The sequence below is a fragment of the Narcine bancroftii genome, chromosome 5 (genome assembly GCF_036971445.1).
Source record: "Narcine bancroftii isolate sNarBan1 chromosome 5, sNarBan1.hap1, whole genome shotgun sequence".
NCBI lineage: Eukaryota > Metazoa > Chordata > Chondrichthyes > Torpediniformes > Narcinidae > Narcine > Narcine bancroftii.
This window is the reverse complement of record NC_091473.1, coordinates 174,079,321-174,099,936: the sequence shown is the minus strand read 5'-3', so window position 1 is coordinate 174,099,936 and position 20,616 is coordinate 174,079,321. Positions and strand designations below refer to the sequence as shown.

General features: G+C 37.5%; 2 protein-coding genes across 6 annotated transcripts in view; one reads left to right on the top strand and one right to left on the bottom strand.

Moving 5' to 3' along the window:
- The window catches only part of cfap92 (cilia and flagella associated protein 92 (putative)), a 159,126-nt gene extending 146,311 nt beyond the window's left edge, over positions 1-12,815 (top strand). Inside the window, exons 15-17 of one of the 3 annotated variants that reach the window (XM_069939814.1) lie at positions 1,851-1,995; positions 9,775-9,953; positions 12,568-12,815. In XM_069939814.1, the coding sequence (XP_069795915.1) occupies positions 1,851-1,995; positions 9,775-9,953; positions 12,568-12,597 (354 nt within the window). In that variant the 3' untranslated portion in view covers positions 12,598-12,815. The remainder of the gene's footprint in view (positions 1-1,850; positions 1,996-9,774; positions 9,954-12,567) is intronic. The other 2 variants (XM_069939815.1, XM_069939816.1) reach the window with 2 other exon arrangements.
- Positions 10,117-20,616, bottom strand: part of acad9 (acyl-CoA dehydrogenase family, member 9) — a 79,490-nt gene continuing 68,990 nt past the window's right edge. For 2 of the 3 annotated variants that reach the window (XM_069939819.1, XM_069939820.1), the window contains exons 17-18: positions 19,192-19,264; positions 12,826-13,009 (exon numbers count right to left, since the gene is read on the bottom strand). In XM_069939819.1, the coding sequence (XP_069795920.1) occupies positions 12,909-13,009; positions 19,192-19,264 (174 nt within the window). In that variant the 3' untranslated portion in view covers positions 12,826-12,908. Of the gene's footprint in view, positions 12,497-12,825; positions 13,010-19,191; positions 19,265-20,616 lie in introns of those variants that run through there. The other variant, XM_069939818.1, reaches the window with a different exon arrangement.

The window sequence follows — 20,616 nt, the reverse complement described above, 5'->3', positions numbered from 1 at the left end:
ATGCAACAAAATCAAATAAAAGGTCAAAATGGAACTGTGAAAAATGTAAGCGTATGTATTAGGACCTGAAAGGTTAGAGAGATATAGTGATCCATGAGATGCCGTTAATTTCTTGTCCAATCAACTTGTAAATTAAATTTATTAGAAAATTCAGTGTAGCTGCTATTTTGTTGGTGAAATGTTTTTTTCCCCCGCTGCTAAGAGCTTTGAATGATGGGTAGTAATTGTAGTTCTGCAATTGAGAGAAATTAGAGAATGAAACACTTTCAGGCATTTTTCTCAAGGGAATTAACCCAATTTAAAAAAACCAAGGCTCCAGATTCAACAATTGCCTTCAAAAGGAAATTGGTGATATAATGCAAAAGAAAACCTGGAAAGGAGTGGGGCTAATTGATTTTCATACAGCTGAAAAATTAGGGTGGGGGGTGGGGGGAAGAGGGTCACAAAACCAGTAAATGGTATTATTCACAGTGCTTCAATTGAGCTCAATTTGTTAGCAACCATATTCAAATCATGGGGAAAATTTAACATAATTTCTGTGTGATAAATAGCAAGGATGTGAAGGTCATGATGTGATCAAATGTATTTAAGCTAAAGGATGAGAGATTCAAGAAGTATTCAAAATTTGGACATTTTTCTTTTGACTGATAAATTGCTAATTGTGGATAGAAATACAGTGAGTGCGCGAGAAGACACTTTTCAAACTGCTTTACCCTTACATACCACCTTAAGAAATCCCTATGCCATAGATGCTCTGTGCTTAGTAAGGGATTGATTGAGGCGGTATGTGAGTGGAAAGTTTGAAAACCCGTTTTAATCGTACCCAATTGACTCGTTATGTGCACGGTTTCATAACTCCAAAGGAAATGGGCCAATGACAATTTTTCCAAGCCAAATATTTCATTAACAATTGGATCTAGAGCAGTGATTCTCAACCTTCCCTTCCCACCCACATACCACCTTAAGCAATCCTTCACTGATCACAGAGCACGGATGGCACAGGGATTACTTAAAGTGGTCTGTGAGTGGAAAGAAAAAGTTTGGAAACCACTATTTTAAAGTATGTGGGAGTATCATTAATGTCAGAAAGGATTCAAATTATTGTAATACATTGTATTCTGACATAAACAAGAAGGTTGCTCAGAACAAAGATGTTTAACTAAAATAGAACTGAATTTCCTCATAGGGACAAAATGACCTTCAGTAATCAGCTAGTGAGTAATTCTGCAGAATACTGTGGATTCAGCTATGTTTAGCAGTGTCACATCAAAGCTGATTAAATGTCAATAATGAAGTAACCGCAGTCACCAGATGCACTGATATAAACAGGATTATTACAGGCATTAAAAGTACAAACATGTGCCCATCCACTGCAATGGCTGTGTTGAACTTGTAGATATTTGGGATGTTGTAGTATGCATTTTTGTTTAAGATTACTTTGTTGGCACTGGTCACTGTTTCAGTATTAAATTGTACAAGCTCTCACTGCCTTTTCAAACTCGTGTAGTAGTGTAGGTTGCCAATACGATTGTAAAGGTTGCTGAATACACCTTTATACCGATCCAAGAATAGCAGGGGCGCCTGGCCTCCCTTCACATAATACTGCATTTTGCATTCATCCTCCTTCCATGGGATTGATGAGTGCAGCTCTGAGCTGGATTTGTGAGCTGCACTCGAGGACCTAATTGGGGTTGGCCCTCAGATTTTGAGGAGATAATTGGTAGTTTGTCTCTTCTTCTTCTATAAAGATTGAGGACACAGTTGCTTGACGGATGGAGCTGATTTGTGTAACCAGCTTCATCACATTTTTTTTTGTCCACAAATGACAAACCTTCCAATTTTTATTCTAGCCTTGGAAGGAAAATATTCTCCATGGTAACCTAAATGCACCACTTAAGCATCAAGGCAGATGGAAATGGAATGAAAGGCACAAGGATTTTGAACTGTATAAGCAAGTGCGTTATGGGTCATCTCCAATCAGCATTCTTCTTGCAGGTATGCATTATACTGATCAGTAAAATTCAGTATCTTCTTACCAAAAAAAATTGCAGGATCAAGGCAGAATATTTATTCAACAATGAAAATAATTGCAAAAATAATTTTTTTAAACTTGAAATTTGTCTTAGCAAGTGAGTGAGCAAATAGTTAATGTCACTTCTGCTGATCCATTTGTACATGTGGCAGCAAAACCATTCAGATACAGTTCATTGAGTATGAGGCTCCTGTCATGAAACAAATAGCCAGTTAGCAGCTCAAATGTGAATGGGTCCATGCATGGTTACACTTAAGGCTTTAGTTTCTCCTTATTCAGGACTAAAATCTTGCTTCTGATACCTAAATATAGTGGAAGCTGTTTTTATTATATATGGATAAGCTTAATTTTATCAACATAATTTAGGGCTGTGCACCTCAATAAATCTGGTGCAGAAACTAATACTAAGAAAATGGAGCACTTCCTCACCTTGCTTCAGCATAATGGGTGTGGCAAGATTAAGGGGACCAGTGGTTTATACACTCCTCCCATTTCAAGGGGAGAAAAAGTGAGTTTATGCAATTCCCCCTCCCCATCTGTCTATCCTTCATTTTTAAGCAGCTATTTTGCATGTTTCACTGGACAACAATTTTTTTTCAAAAGGATAATTTCCCAAGAAAAAGTTGGGAATTACGATAGACAATTTCAGATTTGCTGTATCACATAGGAAGCTGGAGAAGCATGAACTTTTATTGAATGTTGAATCGCATTATGATGTTGACACGTTGCATTAGTTCAACTGACCTAAAACTGTTTTGCATCTGATGCCTCTCGTGCCATCTGTCTATCCTTCATTTTTAAGCAGCTATTTTGCATGTTTCACTGGACAACAATTTTTTTTCAAAAGGATAATTTCCCAAGAAAAAGTTGGGAATTACGATAGACAATTTCAGATTTGCTGTATCACATAGGAAGCTGGAGAAGCATGAACTTTTATTGAATGTTGAATCGCATTATGATGTTGACACGTTGAATTAGTTCAACTGACCTAAAACTGTTTTGCATCTGATGCCTCTCGTGCCAGGGTCCAACAGTAGTCAGATAGGATTGATGGATTTTTGTTGCACTGATACCGCTTTTCTTTTATAATTTTTTATTTTTCACACTGTGAACCATATCAACCAAAATATATACAAACGTTTCTCATTAAATATACACAGTGGCATTTTCTCTCTTTTTTTCCCTCCTACCCTCCCTCCCTCCCTCTCCAAAACCATTAAACAATGTCATCACACAATGAAAAATAAACAAGAAAAATGCATCATCTACTTTTAAACACAGGATCAAGTCGTTTTGTCTTCTTATCATTTTAGGGGGTGGAGGTCCAAGGCAAACTCTCTCTATTATGTTCCATGTACGGTTCCCAAATTTGTTCAAATAATGTGACTTTATTTTTAAAATTTTATTTATTTTTTCCGATGGAATACATTTGTTCATTTCCATTTGCTGTATTCTCATGCTCTCTTCCATTTTCCAAGTTGACATTATACATTTTTTTGCGCTTTATCCAATTTAAGGTCTCATGCCTTACTTCTTATATTACTTCGAAGAAAGATCTCTGGATTTTTTGGTATGTTATTTTTTGTGATTTTATTTAATATCTGATTTAGATCTTCCCAAAACATTTTCACTTTCTCACACGCCCAAATTGCATGCACTGTTGTTTGCATTTCCTTCTTACAGCGAAAACATCCATCTGAATGTTGGATCCCATTTTTTTTTAACTTTTGGGGCATGATATATAACTTGTGTAACCAATTATACTGTATCATATGTAACCGTGTGTTATCTTTTCCCATGTTTCATTTTTTATCTTTATGTTTAAATCCTTTTTCCACTTTTGTTTGGGTTTATAACGTATTTCATCATTTTCCTTATCTTGCAGCTTAATGTACATGTTGGTTATAAATCTTTTAATTATCATTGTGTCTGTAATCACATATTCAAAGCTGCTTCCTTCTGGTAATCTCAGTCTGTTTCCCAATTTATCCTTTAAATAAGCTTTCAGTTGATGATATGCAAACATTGTACCATGAGTTATTCAATATTTGTACTTCAAATGTTAATAAATTATTTCCCAAAAAACAATTTTCTACTTTTGATTCCTTTTCTCTCCCATTCTCTAAAGGAAAGGTTGTCTATTGTAAAAGGGATTAGTAGGTTTTGTGTCATTAACAATTTTGGTATTTGGAAATTCATTTTTTTCCTTTCTAAGTGGATCTTCTTCCATATATTAAGTAAATGATGCAATACTGGTGAGTTTTTATATTGCACCAGCTTTTCATCCCACTTATAAAGTTTATGTTCTGGTACCTTCTCCCCTATTTTATCTAGTTCTATCTTAGTCCAGTCTGGTTTCTCCCTTGTCTGGTAAAAATCTGATAAATACCTTAATTGTGCAGCTCTATAATAATTTTTAAAGTTTGGTAACTACAAACCACCTTGGTTGTAGCTCTCTGTTAATTTATCTAACGCTATCCTCAGTTTCCCCCCTTTCCACAAGAATTTCCTTATTATTCATTAAAGAATTTCTCTGTTAAGGGAATTGGCAATGATTGAAGTAAGTATTGTATCCTTGGGAAGACATTCATTTTAATGCAATTTACCCTCCTATCAATGTTAGCGGTAATTCTTTCCAATGTTTTAAGTCTTCCTGCAATTTCTTTATTAGTGGCTGATAATTTAGTTTGTCCAGGTGGCTTGTTATTATCTATCCTAATACCTAGGTATCGGATTGCTTGTGTTTGTCATTTAAATGGTGATTCTTTTTTAAATTCTGTATAATCCACATTACTCATTGGCATCACTTCACTTTTATTTGTGTTGATCTTGTACCCCGATATTTCTCCATACTCCTTCAATTTCTTATGTAATTCTTTTATTGATATTTCTGCTTCTGTTAGATATACTATGATGTCATACTGCTTCTCCTTTATTTTATTTTCTGTTCTTATCAGTTCTGCCAATGGTTCTATTGCTAAAGCAAACAATGAGGGGATAATGGACATCCCTGTCTAGTTGACCTACTTAAGTTGGTTTGATACATATCCATTTGCCAATGGTCCATTATATAATGCTTTAATCCAATTAATATATTTTTCTGGTAGATTGATTAATATATTTTTCTGGTAGATTGAACCTCTAATTCTTTAAATAAATAATTCCACCTACTCTGTCAAAGGCTTTTCCTTTGTCTCGAGCAACAGCCACTGTTGGCTACTTATTTCCTTGAATTGCATGAATTAGATTAATAAGTTTACAGACATTATCTGCTGTTCGTCTTTTCTTAATAAATCCAGTTGGTCTTTTACTATTTTTGGTACACAATCGGCCAATCTGTATGCTAATAATTTCGCTATTATCTTATAGTCTGAGTTAAGTAGAGATATTGGTCTATATGATGCTGGTGTTAGTGGATCCTTCCCCATCTTTGATATTACTGTAATTATTGCTGTCTTACATGAATCTGGCAAGTTTTGTGTTTCTTCTACATGGTTCATTATTTCCAGGAGAGGAGGAATTAATAACTCTTTTAATTTTTTCTAAAATTCTATTGGAAATCGATCCTCCTGGTGTTTTACTGTTCGGCAGCTTTTTTAATATATCCTGTATTTCTTCCATTTCAAATGGTTTTATCATTTTGTTTTGTTCCTCTTGCAATTTCAGCAGTTCAATTTTAGCTAAAACTCTTCTACTTTATCATCTTTCCCCTCGTTCTCAGTTTGGTATAATTGTTCATAAAATTCTTAAAGTTCTCATTAATCTCTTTTGGGATATATGTAATTTGTTTGTCATTTTTCCTTGATGCCAATCCAGTTCTTTTAGCTTGTTCTGTTTTAAGTTGCCAGGCTAATATTTTGTGTGTTTCTTCTCCCAGTTCGTAATACTTTTGTTTTATTTTCATTATGTTCTTCTCCACCTTGTACGTTTGTAATGTTTCGTATTTTTTTTTGTCCGCAAATTCTCTCCTTTTTGTTATATCATCCCTTTTTACTATTTCCTTTTCTGTACTTACTATTTCCCTTTCCAACTGCTCTATTTCCTGATTGTAGTCCTTTTTCATCTTAGAAAAAGATCTAATGAAGGCTTTCATTGCGTCCCATAATATAAATTTGTCTTTCACTGATTCCATATTTATTTCAAAATATGTTTCACTTTAGTGTTCAATAAATTCTCTAAATTCCTGCCTTTTAAGTAGCATGGAGTTTAACCTCCATCTATGTTCTTGGTGGGAGGTCCTCCAGTTCTATTGCTAATAACAGGGATGAATGATCAGACATTAATCTAGCTTTATATTCAGTTTTCCTAACTCTCCCTTGAATATGGGCCGACAACAAAAACATATCAATCCTTGAGTAAGTTTTGTGCCTACTTGAATAATATGAGTATTCCTTCTCTCTTGGGTGCTGCCTCCTCCATATATCCATAAGTTTCATTTCCTGCATTGATTTAACCATAAATTTGGCCACTTTATTCTTTTTACTTGTCTTTTGACCAGTTTTATCCAACAATGGATCCAAATTAAGGTTAAAATACTTTCCTATCAATATATTTCCTTGTGTATCTACCAATCTTCAAAAAAATATCTTGCATAAATTTTTGATCCTCCTCGTTAGGTGCATATATATTGAGCAAATTCCAAAATTCTGAGTATATCAGACACTTTATCATTACATACCTCCCTGCTGGATCTATTATTTCCTCCTCTATTTTGATTGGTACATTTTTATTAATTAATATGGCTACACCTCTAGCTTTTGAATTATATGATGCTGCCGCTATGTGTCCTACCCAATCTCTCCTTAATTTGCTATGTTCCACTTCAATTAGATGTGGTTCCTGCACAAATGCTATATCTAGTTTTTCTTTTTTCAGTAAATTTAATAGCCACTTCCTTTTAATTTGGTTATGTATTCCATTAATGTTTATAGTCATATAGTTCAACATGGCCATCTCATATCCTGTTTACACCTCATTTCTGCTTCCTCACTACCCCATCCCCCTTTCCCCCATTTTCATGTTTTCCCTTTTAAACTCAATGTATGACAACACATTTAAAACATCAAATACTCCAACAACTTCCACATACAATATTACCTTAACGCCAAATCCCCCCCCCCCCCCCCCATTAAGTTGCCCCTTATCCCTTGCCGGGCAACCACAACTCCCCTTTCCATTTGGATTGTGATCCTGCTCGCGTCAACTGATTTCGCAGTGATGGTTATTCTCTACCCCCCAACCCCCCCAGAAAACACTTTTTTTAAACATATATAACAAATTTCTCCCTTTTTTCCCCTTACTTCCTTCCCCTTCTTTAGTTCTTTACATATACATTGTTTTTACATCTTTACATATATATTTTATCGTCGTTCTTCATTCTTATAACATCTCTTCATCTGTCCTGAAAGCGTTCTGCAAATTCTTGCGCTTCCTCTGGATCCGAGAACAGTCTGTTTTGCTCCCTGGGGATAAATATTTTAAGCACAGCTGGATGTCTTAACATGAATTTATAACCTTTTTTCCAGAGGATCGAATTTGCTGAATTAAATTCCTTACTCTTCTTTAAGAGTTCAAAACTTATGTCTGGGTAAAAAAATATTTTTTGACCCTTGTATTCCAATGGTTTATTATCTTCTCTAATTTTATTCCTTGCGCACTCCAGTATATCTTCTCTTGTCGTATATCTCAAAAATTTTACTAAAATGGATCTTGATTTTTGATGTATCTGTGGTTTCGGAGCTAGTGTTCTGTGTGCCCTTTCTATTTCCATTCCTTCCTGCATTTCTGTCGTTCCTTCGGGATCCATTCTTTTATAAATTCCTTCATATCTGTGCCTTCTTCATCTTCCTTTAGGTCCACTATTTTTATGTTGTTTCACCTACTATAATTTTCCAACATATCAATTTTCTGAGCTAACAACTCTTGTGATTCTTTAACATTTTTTTAATCCCTTCCAATTTTCCTTTAAAGTTGTTTACTTCCATTTCTACAGCTGTTTCTCGTTCTTCCACATTTTCTACTTTTTTCCCTATTTCTGTCATGACTAGTTCTAATCTTTGCATTTTATCTTCTGTTCTTTTCATTTTTCTTTTAATGCTCTCATTTGTTATTCAAAAAAAGCTTTATCTATATTTTGTCCATCTGTTTTATCTTCTATCTCTGTGAAGATCTTGGTCTTCTTTTCTTCTTTGTATCTGTGTCTCTTCTGATTTTCCTGATGAGGAGCTTGTCCCTCTTCTTCTGAGCTGCTCATCTGTCGAGCCTCCTGCTGCTGCTCATCCCGTCGACTTTCTTTCTCGCCTGGTACTTCACTCCCTCTCCTGCCGCTTTCCTCATCTTCCAGCTGAGAGCCCTGGTGTCGGGCATCCCTCAGCTGGTCGCACATTTTTGTTTGTTCAGAGAGCCATGTTTGCAGTCCACTGGCGGGGGCGGGGGTCGCAACTCCGCAGGGCCAACACCAACCTCGGAGATCGAGCGCTCTTCTCCACCATGGCTCCCTGTTCCTTTGTGCAGGTAAGGCCTTCTCCTTTCTTTTCCGATGTCTTTTTTTCCTTCTTCAGTGCCATTTTCTTTCTGTTCTCTGCAACTTTATCTTTTTTCTTATATTTTGTATTTATTGAACTTTGTCTTTTCTGGAGAGGGCTGGTTTTACCCTACCTGCCACTACTCCATCACGTGACTCCCCTCTGATACCGCTTTTCCATGGTCGTAATGTCCTGGTGAAATCTTTCACTATGTACATCACTGGGAAGAAGTCCAAGTGCGACTGCAGAAAATAAATTTTTAATGACCTGCTGCACTTTGTCTGCTTGAAGTAGACTTAAAATATGGTGTATACATGAAATTTTTATGGTGATTTTCATGATCAGCAGTCCAAAATCCATAAAATACACTCCAAAGTGCAGGAAAATGTTCATTGTCCACTGTTACTGATCAAACTTAGAATCTTTGAACCATGGTTAAATATGTCACATACTAGTTGATGTGTTTGAGGTGAGGAGGGAGAGTTTAAAAGAGATGTGTGGGGCAAGTTTCACCCCCCCCCTCCCTGCAGTTGTTGGTACGATACAGAATTTGAGGCTTCTAGGTAGACAGGTGGATATGCAGGGACTCGAAGATAGATTTGATATAAATTGGGCATCATCTTTGGTGCAGATATGTGAGCTAAAGGGCCTGTTCTAAATTTCAAGAAAATTGCCCTGTGATGTCGAAGCAAAGGTAACAAATCAAGTTTAGATAGAGAACTTTAAATTATCAAACAGGATTGATTTCTTTAAGTTGAATTTGGATAAAAATTACATTTTGTAAGAAAAATGTTTGCACGTTTTTGGACTAAAATAATATTTTTTAAGTTAAGCTTTCCCTATTACTTAAATTTGTTTAAATATATCAATTAAATGTTTTGTTTAAAGCAAATAACTATTAAAAATGCTGTGAAATCCTTAATGTGACTCTTTGGAGTGTGGTCCATTATGTATTCAAAGAATGTTATTTGGACACATTTTACCATATTGGATTTTTTGGTTCTATATTTTACTATATCTTCACGTTTCATGGAATAGTTTATATGGTTCTATATCCCTCCCAAAAGAATAATTAAATACCAATTGGTAGAGTACTCCATTATTTTGGGTAGGGCTACATGACTATGTGGGATGGATGCTGTACCAATTGAACTGGCCTTCACTCTTTCAGCATCTTGTATAATTGTAGTGTAACAAAAAATGTTTGTTTAACTTTAGGGGATACTTTAAGATTTGAACAACTTGAAAGCATTCAGAAAGATTACAAGGATTGGTACAAAAAGATGAAATCTTACAGAAATACATCACATTCTGAGTTATCAATTACCAAGTTAGAAAATAAGACCAAGCCAGACAAATGGGTGACAGGCTGTCTCAAACCAACGATTTGTCAAAAGGTATGTTATAAATTTCTTGATAAAAAGATTTGGACCCAAATGAATATTCTTTCTCTAATATATTGTGTTTTTCAGTACTTTTTAAGGTATGTGATAAACTTTTAGATCATTGCACAAAGCTGCAGATGGACAAATTAGAAACAGTAATTTCTGGAAACAATGCTGTGACATTTTCTTCAGACAAATGTTTATTAAAATTATCCCATAATTTATAAAGCGAACAGAAAAAAGACTTTTTTGAAATTAAACATTTAAAAAACTAGTCATGGTAGTTCAATGGAAAATTTACAGAGAATTGTGTTGATTTCAGGTTATTGTTATATCAATCCACATTAATCGTTGAAGATTTTGGTAAAATATTTTATAGTGCTTTCTTGAAAATGGGGATCTCCCAGTATCCTTGCCAAATGTTACCTGTCATTCCAATTTTATTGTAAGGTCTTTCTTTCTCCCTCCCTTCTGCTCAGTTCAAAATTTTGCTTGATAGTAAGCATTTGGCACATTCAGCTAGAAACACCGTAGGACAGTCCGTCAAGGATTGTATTCTTTGATATTATTCCAAACTTACTTTGCTGCACCTGGACTTTTATTTTTTCCTGTATTTATGAATATAACTTTTACATATCTAAAACTGCCAATTTTGAATCAACCTCAGTTTTATTTTAGGTGATTTTTTGTTTGAGTATACTTTTATTAGTACTTGACATCTCTCCATATGGTGATTGTGGAATAGGTTTATATAGGTCAGCACAAGGACACGTTCTGTTCCTGTTTGATTGTCAGTGCTTAAGCATAAAACATTATGGCACAGAATAGGCCCTTTGGCCCACAACAATTTAACCTTTCCCAGCTACTCACCCATAACCCTCTATTTTTCTTACATCCAAGTGCCATGATAAAGAATCTTTTAAATGTACCTATTGTACCAGCCCCCACCACCACCCCTGGTAATGCATGTTAAAAAAAAAACTTTCGATGTCTCCCCTAAACTTTCATCCACTCACCTGCAACAGAAATCCTCTGGTACTTGCTATTATCACCCTGGGAAAAGGTGCAGGCTGTCCATCCCTGCCTCTGGTAACCTATTAAGTCTCCTCTCTAAACCCAGCACACACCTTAAGCGCTCATGTCTTTATCAGGATGAAAAACAAATGCTTTTCTTTGGAACAGAAAACCCAGAGGTAGCATGGTGGGACATGACCAATATAATTCAAATGATTTCCTGTCTCCCTCCATGTAACATTTTTTACCTTGTTTTTTGATGAGTTTCATTTAGTCTTTATCCTGCTCTCCAATTCCCAAGATAACATCTTACTTCAGGTGGCTTCTTATGCATAACTTTCTCAACCTCAGTTAAGTCAATTGTGACAATGGCTGTGATAACCAAGTATTTCCAGACAACTAAAGATTATTGACTTCTTCACCTTACTGCATTGGGATACCTGGCATCCAACTGTAATATTGATCCATTTTGGTTTTGTCTTTCACTTCCAATAATAAATTAATTCATTAAAATCTCAAAGAAGCAATTGTTTAGCTAAGTATACTTCAATATTCTCCCAATACAATATATGTTCACTTTCACATGTACTTTAGCCATCTACTATAGATTATTTGCTCTTAAGTTCCTCTAATTTCATAACTCCTTCCATAGTCAAACTTAGCACATCAAAACTCTCATACCCTCCCCAACACTTCCATTGAAATCAGAATTCTTGTCCCCAGCTGTTACTCTATCCCCTCAATTATTGGATATTCTTTCAACTGACAGAAATTCACTCTATTTTATATGCAACTTATCCACCTTTGGCCCTGAAGGAAATGTTTTTTTTTAATTCCAAAATGCTTCGGACAGAAAGTGTTGAAAAGTTTCCATTATATGCCTGGCCTGCAGGAAAAGAATCTGAATTGTATGTACCCTGACAATAAATCCAAACTCTTGATTAACTTCTTCTCTGGTTTCATCCATTCTAATCATTATTACCAACATGAAAAAATATGCTTCTAAAAAGCATATTAATTAATTAATTCTTTATTACATTAATCTAATCAAACACTTTAAAACAAATAACCTATTACTGTTAGTAGAGATCGATTATTAAGTGACAAATATAAATGGAGAATGCATCTATCATAATTCTTTGGTACAACATAGATCATGTCGTTTGCTGATTTCTTAATCATGTTCTTTGTCAAGATTATTAGTGCTAGAGCTCCCATGTGTTATTTAAGCCCAACAAGCAGAAACAATGAACTGACTGGTTTTTTGAAGAGTATGTCTCTTCTGCACTGGGACTGAATGATTGATCTCTGATGGGAGACTCCCAGGCATTTTTGAGTTGAGAAATTATTAAGCAGCAGTGCAGTGCAGTGCATTTATCTGCGTGACAGACCTATGGCATAAATTCACCCACCAAATTGCTGTTTTCTCTATGAAATTATCTCTACATTATTGAACTTCTTCAATAGCTGTATTAAGGCTTATTTTGGTTATTGTACAAATGGCTACCCTTCCATTCAAAAGTCCTTAATTCTTTTAAAACCTGTAATGATAACAATATCATGAATTAGTTTTGATCTCAAATTAAAACCATTTTTTCATCTTTTTCCTCAGCATTCAGATTTTCAACATCCAAAAGATTAATGGATTAAATGAGGAATTGCTGAAGCCTCATCCATTTCAAAAGAACAGTGTGTCAACAGAAGTATTCTAAGCCATCATCATAACTGGTTAACCAAATTCATTGTTTGAACAGAAGTACCAATTTTCAAACTAATATGGATCACATTATATGGCAAAGTTTTGGTTATTTCTATTATACTATTGAATTATGTATAATTAAACTGTACAAACAGATAATTATTCATTAAATAATTTTTTGTCATAAATTTGTTTTATTGCCAGCTTAAGACATTCAGATTTATTTACAAATTTAAAAAACTATACCATGGTTCCTAGAAAGTTCGGTCAAGTGGATGTGAGCAAATGTATGCTCTCTTGTCCAGCATTTGTTGCGCTATTTTCTTAATGCTGTCATCAAGGTTTTCAGGTGAGTCTAATTAAAAAGAAAAATTCATGCATTTGGAAAACTACATAGTTGATCAGCACCTGGTAAAACCAGATTTGACATTTAAAGGAAACATTTGTTCACTTGATATAGATAATACCAACAGCAGCATTTATGTCCATGCCTAAAGGTAGCACATTACCTTCACTTATTATTACCAACTAAGTTTTTTTAAACTTTTGATAACTCTGTAGCTTCACTGAATCTAGCAGTTTGCTTTTTTTTTTAAATTTAATTGAATCCTACCAGGCAGCTTGGTATTAAATTTCCCTGACCAAGTATCTTAGTCATACAGTGTAGAAACAGGCCCTTCAGTCCAACTTGTCCATATCAATCAAAATGTCCCACCTGTCTGTATTTTGCCCTATCTCCCCCAAACTATCTTTCTGTCTGATAAAAGCTGTTTTTAAATCTGAACCCACAGAGCATCACTATTCTGTTTTAACAAATGGCTTTACAATTTTAAAACATTTAATATCCCTTCCATTGTGGTGACAGGAGATAAAAGTCTTCATATTATAATCAAGTTTTTTCATTCTCTAGAGAGCAACTGAAGTGATAAAGCACATGGATTACGTAGTGGCACTGTGCCACCATAATATCCAATATGAGAACTCCATTACATTGCATATTCTTGTTTAATACTGAGAGCTCAAAACGACTGGGTTTTTTTAATATAGTCCTCATCTATTGCACATTACAAGTCAAAGGATAACTAGGAAGTATTTCATTATCTTTAATGATATAGTAATTCCTCCAATGGCCATTTGTTCACATTACATCTATTCATTTTAAAGCTATAAAAATGACCAGGAAATAAATCAATACTGTACATTAATTTATTAATCTGATATAGATAAGGAATTGCAAAATAAATAATGACTGATGGGGCTATCTTGCCAAAATATTATCAGTTTAAGTTGGTGGTTCTCAACCTTTTTCCTTCCACTCACATACCACTTTAAGTATTCTCTATGCCAGAGGTGCTCTGTAATTAGTAAGGTATGTGGGTGGAAAGAAGGATTAAAAACCACTGTTTTAATTTTACCTAATTGACTTGTTATGTGCACGGTTTCATAACTCCAAAGGAAATGGGCCAATATTAGTTTTTTTCAATCTTCCCTTCCCACTCACATCTTCTCTTTGGCTTGGCTTCGCGGACGAAGATTTATGGAGGGGGTAAAAGTCCACGTCAGCTGCAGGCTCGTTTGTGGCTGACAAGTCCGATGCGGGACAGGCAGACACGGTTGCAGCGGCTGCAGGGGAAAATTGGTTGGTTGGGGTTGGGTGTTGGGTTTTTCCTCCTTTGCCTTTTGTCAGTGAGGTGGGCTCTGCGGTCTTCTTCAAAGGAGGTTGCTGCCCGCCAAACTGTGAGGCGCCAAGATGCACGGTTTGAGGCGATATCAGCCCACTGGCGGTGGTCAATGTGGCAGGCACCAAGAGATTTCTTTAGGCAGTCCTTGTACCTTTTCTTTGGTGCACCTCTGTCACGGTGGCCAGTGGAGAGCTCGCCATATAACACGATCTTGGGAAGGCGATGGTCCTCCATTCTGGAGACGTGACCCATCCAGCGCAGCTGGATCTTCAGCAGCGTGGACTCGATGCTGTCGACCTCTGCCATCTCGAGTACTTCGACGTTAGGGATGAAAGCGCTCCAATGGATGTTGAGGATGGAGCGGAGACAACGCTGGTGGAAGCGTTCTAGGAGCCCTAGGTGATGCCGGTAGAGGACCCATGATTCGGAGCCGAACAGGAGTGTGGGTATGACAACGGCTCTGTATACGCTTATCTTTGTGAGGTTTTTCAGTTGGTTGTTTTTCCAGACTCTTTTGTGTAGTCTTCCAAAGGCGCTATTTGCCTTGGCGAGTCTGTTGTCTATCTCATTGTCGATCCTTGCATCCGATGAAATGGTGCAGCCGAGATAGGTAAACTGGTTGACTGTTTTGAGTTTTGTGTGCCCGATGGAGATGTGGGGGGGCTGGTAGTCATGGTGGGGAGCTGGCTGATGGAGGACCTCCGTTTTCTTCAGGCTGACTTCCAGGCCAAACATTTTGGCAGTTTCCGCAAAGCAGGACGTCAAGCGCTGAAGAGCTGGCTCTGAATGGGCAACTAAAGCGGCATCGTCTGCAAAGAGTAGTTCATGGACAAGTTTCTCTTGTGTCTTGGTGTGAGCTTGCAGGCGCCTCAGATTGAAGAGACTGCCATCCGTGCGGTACCGGATGTAAACAGTGTCTTCATTGTTGGGGTCTTTCATGGCTTGGTTCAGCATCATGCAGAAGAAGATTGAAAAGAGGGTTGGTGCGAGAACACAGCCTTGCTTCACGCCATTGTTAATGGAGAAGGGTTCAGCATTGCTGTATCTGACCCGACCTTGTTGGTTTTCGTGCAAGAAAACCTGCACGGAAAGGGCTTTGGCAAATACTAGAGCGCATCGGATGTCCCCCAAAGTTCCTCAACATGATTATCCCACTCACATACCACCTTACTAATCACCGAGCTCCAATGGTGTAGGGAATACTTAAAGTGGTGTGTGAGTGGAAAGTAAAAGGTTGAGAACCAGTGGTTTAACTTTTTCCCCACAATGACACATACCAAGGTCTATTCCATATGTTTATCTGTGTTTAGAATCTTGACACCTATGCACCGAATTTTATTTATTTTGGTTTGTTCTCTAATCAAAGTCTACCTTAATTAGTACAATTAATTTAGCTTTCATCACTTCCTTTCGAGACTGAATAGTCTAGCTATTAAGAGTCAGCTTCCTGACATGACTGAATGCTCATGGTTTTCTATGGCCTGTATATTTTCCTTGCATCTTGGTAAGAAAAAGTATGCACAATTCATAATTACACTATATATAGTCCAGAGAAATTCTCAGAAAAACAAACACTCCAATAGAAGTAGTAACTTCCTATTGACATAATTTACAATGGAATAGTCAACTCTTTTGGGAAGCTGACGAAGGCTTCACAAGTTGAAGGGCCTCCTGTGTTTCAAAATGTAATTACAGTACAAGTCTTATTATCCAAAATGGTCAGGACCAGGCCCATTTCAGATAAACTTTTTTTCCAGAGAACTGGTCATTTTAAAAAAATCCCAGTAGCAACAGCAAATCACTTGTTATAGTTTTTAATACAACAACAAACAAAAGGTAAGGCTTTTTAATCATTAAAATAAACTTTAATTCTCAACAAAAAGATGCTTGCTGGTGCTGGGGCCTGATGTCCCCAGTCAGTTCGGCTCCGAAAAATTTTGGATGTGAGGATTCAGATATCCTCGTTTATCCAAAAATATTTTTTTAAAATTTTGGATAACAGAGGATTTTGGATAATCGGAGTTGTACTGTATTCCATGTGCCTGTTGCTCTGGATATAAAAAAAATCCAAATCTTCACCTGTTCAACAAAGTAAGGAATGTTTTCTCCTAAAATACTTTGCTATGTTTGGTTGAATGAAAAACTTATGTCTTTATTAATTCACTAAGCTTGCTCTTTCTACACCCAGCCCCATCCACACAAACACTATTGGGATTTCATCTTTTGAGCAGTTCCTGTGGCCAAGGACAACTTCAAATTAGATGGTTTTGAGGCAGGTGAAGAGTCAAATGAAGAATCAGAAGATTCTTCCACTGGTGGCCAAATTTGGCACTTGTAACTCCTTCCACTATTTGTGCAAGGCCTTCACATGCTCCCGTCATAGAGATTTGAAATGCTCAATGCCTTCCTGAATGTATTTCATGGACCAGGGTATCCCATGTCAGTGAGGATGTTGCACATTTTTTCCATGGAGGTCAAATATCAAATCATTGTTTGCTTCTTTACAGAAGCACAAGAGAGGGTGGGACTTGCACGAAACAAATGGAAGACAAAGATCTGCTCTCATTCTCTCCATGACAACTACTAGTACTTTGGAAGATGTGAATCGCCGCACATCTCACGAACCACCTTTCAGCAAAGGCAGGTACTTGAGTGTCTTTGGACAGACGGCCTTTGACTGAGCAAAAGATGTTCAAAGACCACAACCTGAACCTATAGGTACATTTCTATAGGTACATTAAAAGTAAAAGATTAGTGAGGGATAAAATTGGATCCCTTGTAGATAGCGAGGGTAGGCGGAGTGAGAAGTCTGAGGAAATGGGGGAAATTTTGAATGATTTCTTTGCCTTGGTATTCACTAGGGAAAAAAATATTGAACCAGTTGAGGTAAAGAAAAATAGTGGGGAGGTCATGAAGCATATAAGAATAACCGAGGAGGTAGTGATGGCTGTGTTGAAAAAGATAAAGGTGGATAAATCTCCGGGACCGGACAAAATATTCCCAAAGACACTCAGGGAGGCTTGTGGACAGATAGTGGGGCCATTAACAGAGATATTTAGGATGTCACTGGTCACGGGGGTAGTGCCAAAGGATTGGAGGGTGGCGCATGTGGTTCCGCTGTTTAAGAAAGGGTCCAAATGTAAACCTGGGAATTATAGGCCCGTGAGTCTGACGTCTGTGGTGGGTAAGTTGATGGAAAGTGTTCTGAGGGATGGTATTTACAAATATTTGGAGGTACAGGGATTGCTAGGGAGTAATCAGCATGGTTTTGTCAAGGATAGATCATGCTTGACAAACCTGATTGAGTTTTTCGAGGGGGTTACAAAAAAGGTTGATGAAGGGAAAGCTGTGGATGATGTCTATTTAGACTTTAGTAAAGCTTTTGACAAAGTTCCCCACAAGAGGTTAGGAAAAAAGGTGGAGGCGTTAGGTATAAATAAGGAGGTAGTGCAATGGATTCAGCAATGGTTGAATGGGAGGTGTCAGAGAGTAGTGGTGGAAAATTGTTTGTCCAATTGGAGGCCAGTGACTAGTGGAGTTCCTCAGGGATCGGTCCTGGGTCCAATATTGTTTGTTATATATATTAACGATCTGGATGTAGGGGTGGAGAATTGGATAAGCAAGTTTGCGGATGATACAAAGATTGGTGGTGTTGTGGACAGTGAGGAAGATTACCGTAGATTAAAAGGTGATTTAGGAAGGCTGGAGGTGTGGGCTGAGAAATGGCTGATGGAATTTAATACAGATAAGTGTGTGGTGTTACATTTTGGAAAGGCAAATCTAAATAGGTCATATGCATTAAATGGTAGACTATTGAGATGTGCAGAGCAACAAAGGGATTTAGGAGTTGTGGTAAATAGTACCCTCAAGGCTGATACTCAGGTAGATGGTGTGGTGAAGAAGGCATTTGGAATGTTGGCCTTCATAAATCAGAGTATTGAATTCAAGAGTAGGGAGGTTATGATGAAATTGTACAAGGCATTGGTGAGGCCAAATTTGGAGTGTACAGTTTTGGTCACCAAATTATAGGAAAGATATAAACAAAATAGAGAGAGTGCAGAGAAGATTCACGAGAATGTTGACAGGATTTCAGGGTCTGAGTTACAGGGAAAGGTTGTGCAGACTAGGGCTTTTTTCTCTGGAGCGTAGAAGATTGAGGGGGGACTTGATAGAGGTGTTTAAGATTTTAAAAGGGGCAGACAGAGTAAATGTGGATAGGCTTTTTCAATTAAGAGTGGGGGAGATTCAAACTAGCGGGCATGGTTTAAGATTGAAGGGGGAAAATTATAAAGGGAACACGAGGGGAAATGTCTTTACGCAAAGGGTGGTAGGGATGTGGAATGAGCTTCCGGCAGACGTGGTTGAGGTGTGATCATTGGCTACATTTAAGGAAAGACTGGATCGATACATGGATAGGAGGGGACTAGAGGGGTATGGACTGGGTGCTGGTCAGTGGGACTAGGAGGGTGGGAATTTGTTATGGCATGGACTAGTAGGGCCGAACTGGCCTGTTCTGTGCTGTAAGTGGTTATATGAACCTGACTCCAAGCATCACTGATCATCTTTGAAGACGCAGATTCGTGTGTCCCTCAAAAACACTAGAGATGTTTCTCCTATGCCCTCCAAATGCACTGGAATCAATGTCTTCTGAGCCAGGTTTAAAGAAAGGTGTGATGGGAGGCAGGTACAATGATTACAATGTTTATAAAAATGAAAGATTTGGAAGTTTGCAGAGATGCCGAGGATAGAATTTACTGCTGAATACTGCTCTTTGCAAAAGGATATCGCTACAGATGACAATGTCGAGTGAAAATGTCAAAGTCTGCTTGCAGCATCACTTCTTGAAAACACTTACTTTTCTGTAGTTTCGCCATTAGGTAATTATTCTGGAAATAGGCGTCGGAGCAAAAGGTGTTGGCAAGTAAAATCTGATGACAGAAACACAACAGTTGGGATCATGTCAAACCAAAGAGGGAACAGATACACAGATGTTCGCTGTATGTCTCTTCTTCAGCATCAATGGGAAAAAAACAATTAAACAGAAATACTCAATAGATCAACTCCAACAGCCATTTCATGTGAAATCATTACATTTGGAAACAATATCCTTGTGCTTTATAAATATTACTTAAAAAATCTGAATCATTTTATAGAAAACCAATATATTTGACCAGTCCTGTGGTAGTCTGATAGTCATCTTTAAAATGAAGAAAAATCCTTTAATTAGATGTTGTAATTTCCTATAGCTAATTACTTTTAACTATTTGTTACATCAATTCATTGGATTTTGAGACATTTTCTTTGAACTGAATCCTTGATATTATTTTCAACTTCAGTCACCCAAGTTATGAGTAAAATAGAAAATACTGAGGATACTCAACAGTTCAGACGGTATTTGTGGAAAGAGATGCAGAGTTAATATTTGAGGTCAATGGGCCTTCATCAGTAAACTATATCAGTTATGCCACATTAGTTTAAACACTGCCAAAAGGCACAAGCAAATCTCCCAGCCAGAATATAGGTTTCCTACCATTTCAGGTGCAACAGGCCACACTTCCACGTACCTGAAGCCCTCAGTCCTGCACCAACTCCTTAGCCACACATTTAAGATTCCTTTTGTCACTTAATACAGGTAGCCTCTTCCTTATGACTGGGTTTGGTTCTGCGACTTGCACCGTAACGTGAAATTATCAAAAGGAGGGGGTCTACCTGTACAGGTAGCCTTCCGAGTCGCTCCTGCCAGGAGGCTGTCCTGACATCCCCATTCCTGCCGGGAGCCTCCTGCGGCAGCGAGGACTTTTGTCTCCTTGCTCTTGCTGGGAGAAGGTGCCCAAGATGGCGCCTGGTAACTTGGGGCAATAGTGTCACTTCACAACCGGTGTTGTGATTTGGAACGCTTGGGCAGATTGCCATCACTCTCTCTCCCTCTTCAATCTCTCTCTCCCTCCCCAGTGACCAATTTGTGCATGCTTTCCAAATCACTTTTTGAAAGTAAAGTGTTGGGCCCGACAATGCACGATTGGGAAGCGATCTGCGCGCACTGATTGGACGGAAGCACTTCCTTCAGAGAAGGAAAAGCAACCATGTTGACCCCCCCCCCCCACCTCGGATCTACCTTTATTCAAAATTAAATCGGATCATTGCAACTTTGAAATACCACAAGTCTGGGTCTCTCTGTACCTCAAAAAATGTAATATATACACAGATATACTTCAACTTTTGCCTAGTGCATGGCAAACGAAGAGTTGCCATTAGCATTGCCCAGCAACCCTAATCATAA